Source organism: Corvus cornix, chromosome 1A, assembly GCF_000738735.6.
Source record: "Corvus cornix cornix isolate S_Up_H32 chromosome 1A, ASM73873v5, whole genome shotgun sequence".
NCBI classification, from domain to species: domain Eukaryota; kingdom Metazoa; phylum Chordata; class Aves; order Passeriformes; family Corvidae; genus Corvus; species Corvus cornix.
In genome coordinates, this window is record NC_047057.1 from 54,994,522 (window position 1) to 55,007,514 (window position 12,993).

Consider the following 12,993-nt stretch of genomic DNA (forward strand, 5'->3'; position numbering starts at 1 on the left):
TTCAGTTTGTGTTTAAAGAATGCAGAAAATAGGTATAATGATAAATACTTAAATTCTAAAAGTTACGCTGAAAGTCTCCAAAGAAACTGCTTATCTAGACTGTATCAAGAAAATGTCTAGGAAATTTCCTCTGCTTCCAGCCAAAGCATTTTGGCAGTTTTAAAAACCTCTAGAAGAGAAGAGACTGTGCTTCAGTTGGTAGCAGCTGCTTTGCCCTATACTATACTAAACTATACCTATACTATACCTATGCCCTGTACTATACCTATACTTTCCTCATACTATGTTTTTAAGACTATCCCTCTCTGTTCATCTGAGATGGAATTTTGCAGAAGGAATCTTTATTTTCATAGGATTTCAGTTTATCAAATATGGATGAATAACCTGCAAAAAAGGGGCAATATTACAAATAAATCTGATGACAAATAAAGACCTTAGTGTGTTGGAGGTGTCAGAGCACAAGTGTTAAGGAAGTCTTTTATAGAGTAGTTTTCCTCAAAGCATAAAAGCTTTAAGGAAAATCTTACCTTTTATCTTTTTTTTTTTTTTTTTTTTTCCTAAGAAAGAACTAAGGAATAGGAAGAAAAATATTTAAAAATTCTCTTCCCATTTTCAGATATGGAAAGAGTTGGCATCTGGCTAAAATGTCATTTTACCTGTGTGTCTAGTGTTTTCTGACTTTTTCAGTAATATAAACTTGATTTATGCCTGTCCTGCTCTTTAGGAAGAAGAGTCATTACTCAAACAAATGTCGTATTTTACTGAAGGTAAACATTTTGGAAGGCAGCTGAAAGATACATTTGCTGATTCCCTTCGATATGTAAATAAGCTTTTAAACAGCAAGTTTGGATTTACATCTCGTAAAGTCCCCGCTCATATGCCTCACATGATTGACCGTACTGTTATGCAAGAGCTCCAGGATATGTGAGTGTTTTTGTTTGGAATAAGGTTAATCTGTGGGAAATTCTACCTTTCTGTTGCTTTGCTGTAGCCATTTCCAGTGTGTTAATGGCTACTCATTAAAATTATGTTTTGGAAAAGGAAATAAGAAATTTATTACAACATGGTAGTTGTGATACAATGAGACTTTTGAGGCCCTTTCAAAATTTTAGATAAGAATTTATTTTTAGGTAAGGAATGTTTTCTTCAAGAAATTAGAGTGCTGACTTTGTTTTCATTCTTATCTAGGTTTCCTGAGGAGTTTGACAAGACATCATTTCACAAAGTGCGTCACTCTGAAGATATGCAGTTCGCTTTTTCATATTTCTACTATCTTATGAGTGCAGTTCAGCCACTGAACATTTCTCAGATTTTTGATGAGGTTGATACAGACCAGTCAGGCATCTTGTCTGACCGAGAGATTCGCACGTTGGCCACGAGGATCCACGAGCTACCATTAAGTTTGCAGGTATTACCGACTTAACTTTCATAACAACTTCAGTTTTAAAGTCCAAGATGGTTAAAATAAAGTGAGTCAAATTTTTATCCTTGCTTGTAGCATCAGGAACATTTGGCAATTTTTAAATATTACCTGAAGAATATAGCATTGTGTTCTACTTATCATTGTTTGTTCTGTGGAGTCCGCAATTAAATGGAGTTCTAGCAGCATCAGAAAAATGGCTCACTGGTGTCTGAGTTCAAATAAGCAGTGTGAGTTGGTCAAAAAAAATGGTCACTGTCAAGAGTTGGATCCTGCTGTGCTTACTGTATTTTCTGCATGTAGTAAAAGACAGTTCTTGCCCTGAGGAACTTGTGGCCTAAAGAAAGAATTGAGAAAAAGGATAGCAAGGAAGTCATACTAATAAATAGTATGATCATATACAAAGACTCATGCTTCTGTTCTTCTAGGAACCTGATAAACAGAGATATGGTCTTTGTAGGACTTGCAGTCTTAAACATACAGGTAGAGAACAAAGTGTACTGGTTTTGCTGTACAAGAGCAGAAATGGCACAAACCAATGAAACAATTTGTTCGTGACACAGGGCACAAAATCGTTGGTGTAGTCAGAGCACAGCCCTACTTTAGTGTGTTCCTGGCCTGTACCTTAATCAGAAAATCTTCCTGTCCTTGCAGTTCACTCTTTTGGGTTTTTTTGCTTAATTTGGAGTTTAATATGCCAGTGTTGATTTGGGAACTCTGTACTGTCCTGGCATTAGTAAAGGTGTGTTTTTAATTTTAAATGAAAATGTCATTAAGTCATAATTTATCTGGTCTCAATTCAACTCTGTACTGAGCATTCCCTTTACTTCATGTGTATAGGGAGTCCCACTGACTTAGTTACTGAAATGGGGTCTGCTGAATATTAAGTCTTCTTTTGTGGACAGTAGCATGGAAATTTGTTATGTAGGTAACACTAAACATGATTGTGCACCCTGGGTTTTTAGAACTATGTCAGTGAGAAAACAGGATTTAAAATGTTTTTTCTTCCCCTTTCTTTCTGTTAGGATTTGACAGGTCTAGAACAAATGCTAATAAATTGCTCCAAAGCTCTTCCTGCCAACATCACTCAGATCTATGTTATTCCTCCAACTCAGGAAGCGTATTATGATCCAAATCTGGTAAGAAACATTAATCTTAAAAGATGCTTATTTTCTTTCCTGAGTATGTATTTACTTTAAAAGCTGGTTTGATTTCTAGAAGGAAAGCATTTACAAAAATTACTACTTGTGTGTACACGAAGTAAGTGTTATAAAATGAAAATTTTACAGGCTGCTTCCTAACTCACAAACCCTTAGTTTTCCTTAAAAGCAGAGAAAAGCTGAGATTTAGAATGTTAGTATAATTGGGATTTAAAAAGTCATCCTTGTTAAGAAAATTTACTGTTGTAAACCAAAAAGACAGTAAGCCCAGTACCTCTCTGACTAGAACCTCCTGATAAGTCTTTATCTGAATTATAACCCATGTATTCTAAAAAAAAAACCCAAAATCCAAAAACCCACCAAACTACCAGATGGACGCCTCTAGAATTCGAAGGCTTCAGCCTGTTATTTTGATATCCAAAGCCGGGCTGACAGGAATCTCACGAAGTTCACTCAGGAGAAGTACAAAATCCTGCACCTAGGAAGGAAAGCCCATGCAGCAGTGTTATGCTGGGGGCTGCCCAGCTGGGAAGCAGCTTGGCAGGAAGGGACCTGGGGATCCTGGAGGGCACCAAATGGGACATGAGCCAGCAGTGTGCCCTTTCCATATAGAAGGATGATGGTATCCTGGGTTGCATTACACAAAGTGTTGCCAGCAGATCAAGAAAAACGGACCCTTCCTTTCTGCTCAGCACTGGTAAGGCCACACCTGGAGTGGTGCTTCCAGTTCCAGGCTCCTTGGTATTGAGGGACATGTGGACATAGCCCTGAGCAACTGTGACCAGGTAGCCCTGCATGAGCAGGGAAGTTGGACTACTTGAGCTCCTAAGATTCCTTCCAACCTTACCCAGTCTGTGATTCTGTCAACATTGAGGTCTTAGGACTAAATGTTCTTTAGTGATTTAAGTTCTAAATTTCTATTTTAGGGGTTAAATCCTCATCAAAACCTGCTGGACTTTATATCTGATACTAATACCTAAATTGCTTTTACAATGATAATATAATTCCTGCATCAACCAATGCATTTGAATAAAATGTGTGGAAGTACTTTGCAAAATGATTTTTTGCAACTCATTTTTTTACAGTTTCAAATCAATACATTATTAAGGCAAAAATAATTTTGATGAGTATGGATCATGAACTTTCATGTAGTAGAAGACGCTATGAATCCCCAACATATGCAAATCACAGTACAGAGATCTGCAAAATGTGTGTAGATAAATGTATATGAACACTGACTTTTTTTCCTTTTTTTCTTCCCTCTAGATATTTATCCTACCTTATATTCTTACCAGGTTATGTTATAAAGTTTTAAGTACTAAATATATATAATTATTTGTAATAATTAGATAATTAAATATTTCCCCCTAATTCTGAATTACAGAAAAATTTTATATAAAGCCGTTCCGTCAGCATAATTTGAAGGACTGGAAGTGTGGATTTGAGAGTCCTGTACGGTCTGAGGACCTTTCATGCAGTTCAGCCTTATGTTATTTCTCCTCTTTTTTTTTGCTTTCAAGTTATTCTGAAAAACTTTGTGAAGTAAAAAACTTTCAAGAATAGTAGTAATTAAAGGATGGCTGCCATTAATGTATTTTAAGATGGGTTAAAAATAAGTCTCAGTGGCTGGGAACAATTTAAATTACTTTAAACTTTTTGGAGAGTTAGTAAAATATTACTAATCTAAGCAGTAATGCCTAATGTACTAATCATTAGTACATTAGTCATTGCAAATAGCAGCAAAATAGCGTTTGTGGTGAGCACAGAGTTAAGTTTTATATCTATTGTCTGCAACAGCTATATTTCTTGGAATTAACCTACCTACCATGGAAATACTCCTTGAAAACAGGGCTTTTGTTTGCCGGAATTGTTTCAACATTTGTATCAGCTGTTGTGCAGTTTGCCTGGCCAGTTTTACTGGTGGCCTTTATCAGAGGAATATCAGACAGCTGTCAAGTGAGTTAGAATTTTTGAATATTGTACTGAGAATGAAGTTGCAATGTTTTTGCCAGAAGATAATCTGTATTATTCATATATTGTTTGTAGAATAGGAAATTGTGATGTTATGTACCAGTATTGTTTTGGTTTTTCCCTCAACAGTTGAAAACTATTGCTTTTGATTCCAGGAGAGTAAAGTATATGCAGGCCTTCCTAGCTATAATACAAGTTCTCTTACAAAGTACACCTTCATAACAAACTGTAATTTTCAGTAACCTATAATCTAAACAGTGTTTTCTTCCAGCCTCCAGTAACCAAAAGCCTAGTGACTAATTGCAAACCTGTGACCGACAGGATTCGTAAAGCTTACAAGGACAAAAACAAGTACAGGTATGTTGTGGCAGTCCTGTGAAAAGAGATGCTTAGTGTTATAAAGCCATAAGAGGAAGGATAAATACACACATAACCCAAGATTGCATGTGTGTGCTAACAAATCTTAGCTCAACCAGCTTTAACAGAGGAACTAAAGAAATGTACTGTTTTTAATTTATGTACATCTCATTGTGCAGAGTGATGTGGGTTTTTTCATAGTTTATTTAGTAGACTAAATATTTCTGTGTTACTTGTGTCATCTTGGGCCATTTCCTAATTTGTGTTGTACAACAGTAAGCCAGAGTACGTTTGAATGGCTAGAGAGTGAGTGCAGTTCAAGCAGCATATAAAGGAGGGAAGAGCTAGTCCTAGAAGTTGTAAATCTTTCTGTAAATGCATTCTTTCTTCTACTGAAGCTTAAAAAAAGAAAAGAACAGAAAAAGCATTTTAGTCTTAACCACCTCGTACCTTTCCTGCAAGATGGAGAAGTGACAGTGGCATGAGTTTTATAAATGGAGGAGGTTTTCAGGTGAGATTTGAAGAAGGCTTCAGGGTGCTTTCTTACATTTGTCACCTTACTTATCCTAACATAAGTGTGGTACTTACCACTACTAAGGCTGTTAACCTGGGGTCAAATGCACATATTTTATATGCTTTCCTCTTAGAATTCAGATCTATGATTTATAGGTGGTTACTAATAAATCTGCAGAAAAGTGGTTCTGTGCAAGAGCATTAGCTGAAAAATTTAAATGTCTTGATAAACAGCAAATGGCAAATTCTAATGAAGGTTTGGCCAGTCAGATTAGAAATGTTGCTGAATAATGTTGAATACAAGATTGATATTTATTGAACCAGACTTTAGGCTGTTTTATTAATGTATAAATACTATTTTAACAACAAGGTTTGAAATCATGGGAGAAGAGGAAATCGCCTTCAAAATGATTCGCACAAATGTTTCTCATGTAGTTGGTCAGCTGGATGACATACGAAAAAATCCCAGGTATCCTGTTTTGTGATTTGTGTGAAGTTGTGAGATGGTTTCAATTTTCTGGTTTGATTCTTTAAACTTTTTTTGTATTTAAAAGATAATTTATTGTCATGTGTTTCTAAACTGTATATTATAGGGTAAGACCAATTTGAACCAAAAGTATTTCTGATATTTTCTGTTTGACTGAAGCTGACTCCTCTTTCTGTTATGCCAGGGGCTATCTCAATAATTTGTTACATTTTTATTTATCTAAAATCTTTGAAAACTTAGAAACTTAAGCTATTTTTGAAGCTTTCATTTTTGCCGTTCTAGAGGGCATACAGTTTATATTGCAGGCAATTTTACTTTAAAGGAAGAACTTTTTGACCTGCTTTGTGCAGGTATTTTATACTAGGAGTTAGGTGTGGATTATTTTGTTATGAAATCAGTTTTATGTATTCATTGTGCTTTCATGCTCTTTCACAACATGGAAAGAATCTTGCTTCTGTCTTCAGAAAACCAGTTTTCTGCCAGTTTAATGAGTTTGGCTGCAAGAAGAGGTCTGACAAGTGTCAAAAGGTAGAGCAAGGAGGAAAGTAGAACCAGGTACCTTGGGCCAGGGAAAGTGAAACCTCCTCTTTTGGTCACAAAAAGCTGTTGGGTAATCTCAGCTGCCTGTAAAGCTGTAGCATAATTTGTATTTGTAGTTAAAGAGTAGATATCCACTTTCCTCTCAACACTGTACTACTTTTGCTAGGTTATTTATTCAGAAAGGGAAATGCTAGTCTTGAGACATTTTACAGCTGCTGAAGGTGGTTTGTATCTATTGCTGTTCCTTTCAAAGAGTGCCTTCTGGCCACGTAACTCCTGCATTCCAGTTGCCACAATGATCCATTTTAAAAGAAAAGTAGGCAGTACTTTAGCCTATCCTGCTGCTTCCTTTTCCTTCTCTGTTTCTTTGTCTGCTGGCTATGAGTTGGTTCTTTTTAAAGGTAGGGGTGATTTCAAGTCTTGTGAGGCTCAGAGGCCTGAGTAACAGAAGTTTCTCACCTTCATGAAGTTCATGAAGTGAGACTGAGTTGATTGCCCGGGCTGTATTCCTGCAAAGTGCAGTACTGTAGTCATATCTTGTTAACAAAGGAGAGCTGGCGCAGTTATGTAGGCATGCCATTTCCTTCTCTTTGCCATGTTTTCCTTGCATACAAACCAGTAATTATGACCAGTCCCTAAAAGCAGGTTTTTAGTGCCTGTCTTGGAATGAACTAAAAGTGTCATTCAGTTACTATCTCCCAAAAATGTTTGGTTTGCACCCTTAAGGCAAAGTGAGCATTAATCATCTAGGCATTAACTGTGGAGTGTCCAGAGGAATGTCATGTTTAGTTTCTTTTGGATGAATTTAAAGTCTTTCCATTACAAATGTGCTAATATCCTCATCAATCCCATACTTTGTTTTGGTTTGCTGTGTGCAACAACCTCTCAGTCTGTAAGCTGCATCTCTTTTTGATGAAACTAAAACACAGATATACACTCTAGGAGTACAGCTGCATTCCCAGGGCTAATGAGCTGCCAGTCCAGGGAGCAAGGTCAGAGACAGTCCAGAGTGAGCTCCCGAAATGCTTATAGTGTAGCCATGATTGCCATAACCAACTGCTTTGCCTAGTATTACTTGATACAGGAGATACAGCCTGCTCGTTTTTGGAGAGGCATATTTTTCTTCTCAGATGTAGCAATTTGAATGACTGTTTATCCTCTGCACATAATTATCTTGAGCAAGCTTATCGATTAGGCTAGATACAGTATGTTGCCATTCAGTGGTAATTCCCTGTGTGGGCTGATATACAAGCTCCAGAGTTCTGCTTATTTCCAGATTCCTGTAGGAAGTCTGAACTTTGCTCTTTGAAATAACACACCATACTACAGAGAATACAGCTGACCAGAACTGCTTATTTACAAAGGTTAGCAGTGACAAGGCATATGTCACCAGATATGATTTCTGCCGCTAGGGAAAATGTAGGGTTCTTGTATCCCACAATATAAATAAAGCACATAACACATGCCCAAATGTGGGAAGGGGAATTTTTGCTGTCAAGCACCAGGTCAGAGTGTCCAGGGGTACATAGCAGTCTAGCACACTAGCTGCTGCTTTAGTTACAATTATTTGCAGTACCCTAGTTGCATGTTTCTCATGTGAGGAATAGCACTCTGCAAGAGGCATTATTGTGAGCATGCTTATTTGGTCACAGTGATTTCCATGTAAATTCTATTCAAATTGTTGTTGTTTGCATTTTGGTTGATTATGTAAGTCCAGCTTTGGGTCTGTGATTTGAGGTATGTCTTGTCCAATTTATATAATGTTCTCAGTAATCCAAAGCCTAGGGACCAAGCTTTGCCCTCTCTTATACAATCTTCAATTTGATTGATTTGATTGATTTTTCTCTAAAGAATGCAGCATGCACACTATAATATTAATAATTTAGTATGTTTCCCTCCTACAGTGGAGCTCACTTTGTTATTTAAGATACTTTACTCATGATAATTCAAAACTGTAAGAATCCTTACGCAGATTGCAATTCTCTGTTCAGTGGGCTCTGGGATGGTGCACACTCTAGTGCCCATTAGATGGCAGCATTATATAACTAAAGATGTGGCCTGTCACTGGATTCCTCTGAGGTTTTGACTTGCTCTCAACCCTAGTGCTCTTAGAATTAAAATAAAATTAATTTAAAATAATGCAACAATAAAAAAAAATCTGCTTTTAAAAGGATATGGTTTCACTTTTGTTCTAAAGGATTATGTTTGTGTGATTGGTTTGGCAATACCTTTGCCACATTATCAAGGAAATATTCTAACAATGTCATCTTGTTTTCTAGAAAATTTGTTTGCCTAAATGACAATATTGATCACAATCATAAGGATGCACAAACAGTGAAAGCGGTGCTTAGGGATTTCTATGAGTCAATGTTTCCCATACCTTCCCAATTTGAACTGCCAAGAGAATATCGGAATCGTTTCCTTCACATGCATGAACTCCAAGAATGGTATGTTCCACACGTTCTTTTTAAGTTACTTTACTGCAATAATATTTAATTACCTAAGATATTGGTAACACGCTGGTTTTCCCCCACTATTGTCATGAAAGAGTTAACAGTGAAAATAGTATGGTAAGATTTGAATGGACTAAAATCTGAGGTCTGCAGGATTGAGGTTTTTCAAGTGCTTAAATAGTCATTAACATTTTATCCATTGGTCCTAACCTACTGCAAACAAAAGTTGTTGGTTTGTTCCTTTGTTTGGGTTTTTAAAAAATAAATCAGGAATTCTGGCTTTCTTTAAATGTAAAGAAAACCCCAAACCATTGTTACATTTCTCACTAAGTGATTTTTTTAAAATCTGTCATATAGCAATAACCATCTGGATAATAATCAGAAAAGATTAATTTTCTTAATTTTGTGTGTCTCACTTTTTAATAATATGTGAATTTTTTGTGTGTGTTTATCTCTTGCCATTTTGTAAATAACAACTTAAGAAATTGGAGTAGTTGACTTGAGAAGACAAGCAAAACGTTGACAAATACAGTAACAAAAATTACACAAGACTAATATAAGCAAACCTCAGCAAATCATGAGAAATAGCTGTTAATAAGAAAATAGAAAATATTAGAGGAACTGTAGAAGGAATCAGCAGGATCGTAGGGGTGACTGTAGTGCTACAAGCCCTGCTGTAGTAGTGGCAGAGGGAGCATGGGGCAAACCCATTTCAGCAGTTAGCTTTAGAAATTTGTGCTGGAGGAGTAGACACAGTGTTGGCTCTTTTTGAGACCCTCCATCAAGACTTTTTGTAGCTTCAAAAACATGCTTTATTTGGACTTGTTTGTAGCCAAAGATGATTCTACCAGGATGGGTTAAGGCATGCCAAATTGCTGGTGGAAATCAAAGTATTTTCAGAATCACAGGACAGCCCAGGATGGCAGGGACCTCACAAAGATCATTTGGTCCAACGTTTCATGGAAAAAGGTGCCTAGATGAGACTGTCTCCTGCCAGCTCTCAAGTGTCCTGGCTACAGGACTGTAGCACATAAGGGAATTGCAGTTTGGTCAAAAAGGACATACGTAGTGTGACTCTCTCCTTCCCCACTTGTGACTGCAAAACCATAGTTTCCACAAACAGATGTGGCACTTGGGGACGTAGTTTAGGTGTGGACTTGGCAGTGTTAGCTTAACAGTTTTAGACTCAATCTTCAAGGTCTTTTCTAATCTAAACAATTCTGTGATCTAGCACCCTGAGCAGTCATATCTTGGAAACTTCCAGTGGTGCAGACTCTACCATGTTTCTGGGGAGACTGCTCCAGTAAATGATGGTTTTGACTGTAAAAAAATTTTCTTATATCAAGATGAAACCTCTCCCAGTCCAACTTGTAGCTGTTGCCCCGTGTCCTCTCTATGTGGCTCTTTGTGAAGAGAGAGCCTACGTCCTCTTTTTAGTCAACCTTTAAGAACCTGAAAGAACTTTCTTTGCATGTTCCGTGGAAACTCTTAAAGTCTAAATATTTGCATTTGTGAATATGAAGCTGTTTTTCTGTTTCCTTCTTTCTTTGTCCAGGAGGGCATATAGAGACAAGCTCAAATTCTGGACCCACTGTGTTCTAGTAACACTTATTGTGTTTACAGTCATCTCATTTTTTGCTGAACAGGTAAAGTTAATGTCTTCTTATCAAATCTGTATAACACTTAACAGATTGTGGAATCTTCAGGGTAACATTGGATGGATTTTTTAAATAGGTTTTGAAGAGTAGCTAGGATTCTTCCTTCATAAAAGTAGTAAAGATGTTACATGACTGATTATTAGGTTGCTTTAATTTTTAAGTCACCATGTTGAGATTCCTTGAAAAGAGAGTCATATGGGGAGAAGGAGAGTGGCACCTTCTCAGATGCCTTGTGACAGTAAGGTCCATCACCAGTGTGCTGAATTTGGATGCTGAAATTCAGTAATGGTTTTTGAAATTCTTGGTCTGTTAACATACATGCTGGTAGAAGTGTATAGTAAGTTAAGAGGAAGGAAACGTAGTCCAGAAAGGAATCTTAAGTTACTTAAAGGCCTTATCAAAATCTCTTCTCTTAAGTAATTGCAAAGACTCCTACTGAATTCAAAAGGTTTTGAATCTGACTCAAGGGGAAAAAAACCTTCCACTTCTGCAAGCTTAAAATCGCTTTCTTGAACGTGATTAGTCCTGCTAAACTCAGAGGGAGTCAATGGAACAAATCATATGGGTAATTCTTTGCAGGTTGGGGCCTTAAGTAACACTTTCCGTGGTCTGATGAAGAGGGTGTAATTCTTGAAAGGTTGGCTTTTGATTTTTTTTTTTTTCTCACCTGTAACTTTTGCATGACTCTTTCCCTTGATTTTCAGCCTTTTGTATATATTAGAAAACTCCATTAGTAACTTGGTTTTGGAAGGGGATACCCAGCTTAGTGGTACAGTTAGGAATATAAATACCATTTTATGATGCCAGCTTTGTGCTGGTCTTTTAAAAATAGAATGTAGCTCGGTGCTAATTTAAATGCACAAATAACCTTTAAAATAATCAGAATGAAGGCATGGTGTATTTTTCACTTTCTGCTTGTATTCTGATTATTGAGATGTCTAGTGGAAATGTGCATATCTAATAGATGAATTGGAGTAGAAAATGCCTTTCTTGTGCAATGACAAAAGAAAAAGTACAGTATTGAGTATTTACCATGGGTGGTACAGATTTGATAGTTTCTAGGATGAAAACCTGACCAGCTGTGGACCTTTAGCCCAGCAGAGGACTACATATTGTATTTTTTTTCTCTCCTCAGCTAATTGCACTTAAACGAAAGATTTTTCCAAGGAGAAGGATTCAAAAAGAAGTTGGTCATGAACGAATCAAAGTGTAGAAGAGCTTTATTTTGGAGATCAGTCTACCTCAAGCTGTGATTAAGCATTTTAAATGTCTCTTTCATAAGTGTCTTTTCTGGTTTGCTATTTAACTACACTGATATGAAGAAAAAAAAAATCATGCACCTACATTAGAATCTCTGCAGTACTCTTGATGATATAAAAGCTGCTGGAACTGTGGCAATGCAAAATAACAACAACAACAAATTGCAGGACACCTGTACATAGGCAGTTTTCAACAGAGCTTACTTCACAACTCTTAGTTCACGGCCATGTTATCCTTTTTTATAAAAAGGGTTACCTAAACAAATGTAACTGCATTTATTGCAGTGGATGTTGCCAACTAGATAAAATGTTGGAAGGAAAAGTTGTTTGGGATCAGCTTAAGAAGTCCTTAATCTTGCATTCCAAAGCATTTTGCAAATTTCTGTCGTTGCTGCTTTTTTTAGCCCTCTGGGGGAAAATTGAGAATTATGTAACTTGTCATTTAAATTTAGTATACATTTATAGATGTTGACATTCTTTAAAGCACAGTGACAATTCATTTCCCTATTTGTAGTGTATAATTGGGATTTGAAAGAAAGGTATGCTACAAAAAAATTACACAGTAACAACATCTAATGGTTTATTTGAAAGATGTTTTCTATCTGGTGTTATTATAGTCCAAAGAATACTCAAAGAAATGGTGTTATTTCCTGGCTTGATTACAAAGACGGTTGTAATAAATGAAAATGATCAAGGTAAAATATTTTATAAGCATTTTAAATAAAAAAGCAAAAGTGCCTATATATGAATGGGTAACAAATTGTTTCAAAGTAGAAAAGTATGGGGAGCAGTGTTTCAGTTCATAAAACAATATTTTTACTGACAGACAAAGCTGTGGTGTTTCTCAATTTAACAGGGTTGGGCCCTGTATTTTGCTGAGATATCAGAGTAGTGTGGTTTTATGTGGGAAAGGGTACTGAATCTTTTCAAGCAGAAATTTTTTGTGGTGTATCTTCACTTAATTGTATTAGCAGTATTCAGAAAGCATTACTTTTTGTAACCGGATGATGTACAAAATGTATGTGGATATGTATTGTAAGATACTTGGCTTGCTTTGAAATTAACTAAAATGTGATGAAAGTTTTGTGTGTCGTTTCTGCTTCAAAGTCAAAGCTCACACATTTTGGTAACTCAGCCAGGAATCTGTATGAATCTTTACGTCAAAAGTTTGTATT

General features: G+C 36.5%; 1 protein-coding gene across 2 annotated transcripts in view; it reads left to right on the forward strand.

Annotated features, from left to right (window-relative positions):
* GNPTAB (N-acetylglucosamine-1-phosphate transferase subunits alpha and beta) overlaps window positions 1–12,902 on the forward strand; it is a 41,066-nt gene extending 28,164 nt beyond the window's left edge. The window contains exons 14-22 of one of the 2 annotated variants that reach the window (XM_039570387.1): window positions 725–924; window positions 1,189–1,408; window positions 2,446–2,559; window positions 4,823–4,908; window positions 5,792–5,890; window positions 8,728–8,895; window positions 10,457–10,547; window positions 11,139–11,196; window positions 11,695–12,902. In XM_039570387.1, coding sequence (XP_039426321.1) covers window positions 725–924; window positions 1,189–1,408; window positions 2,446–2,559; window positions 4,823–4,908; window positions 5,792–5,890; window positions 8,728–8,895; window positions 10,457–10,547; window positions 11,139–11,186 — 1,026 coding nt within the window. In that variant the 3' untranslated portion in view covers window positions 11,187–11,196; window positions 11,695–12,902. The remainder of the gene's footprint in view (window positions 1–724; window positions 925–1,188; window positions 1,409–2,445; window positions 2,560–4,822; window positions 4,909–5,791; window positions 5,891–8,727; window positions 8,896–10,456; window positions 10,548–11,138; window positions 11,197–11,694) is intronic. The other variant, XM_039570386.1, reaches the window with a different exon arrangement.
* Window positions 12,903–12,993: the final 91 nt, after the last annotated feature.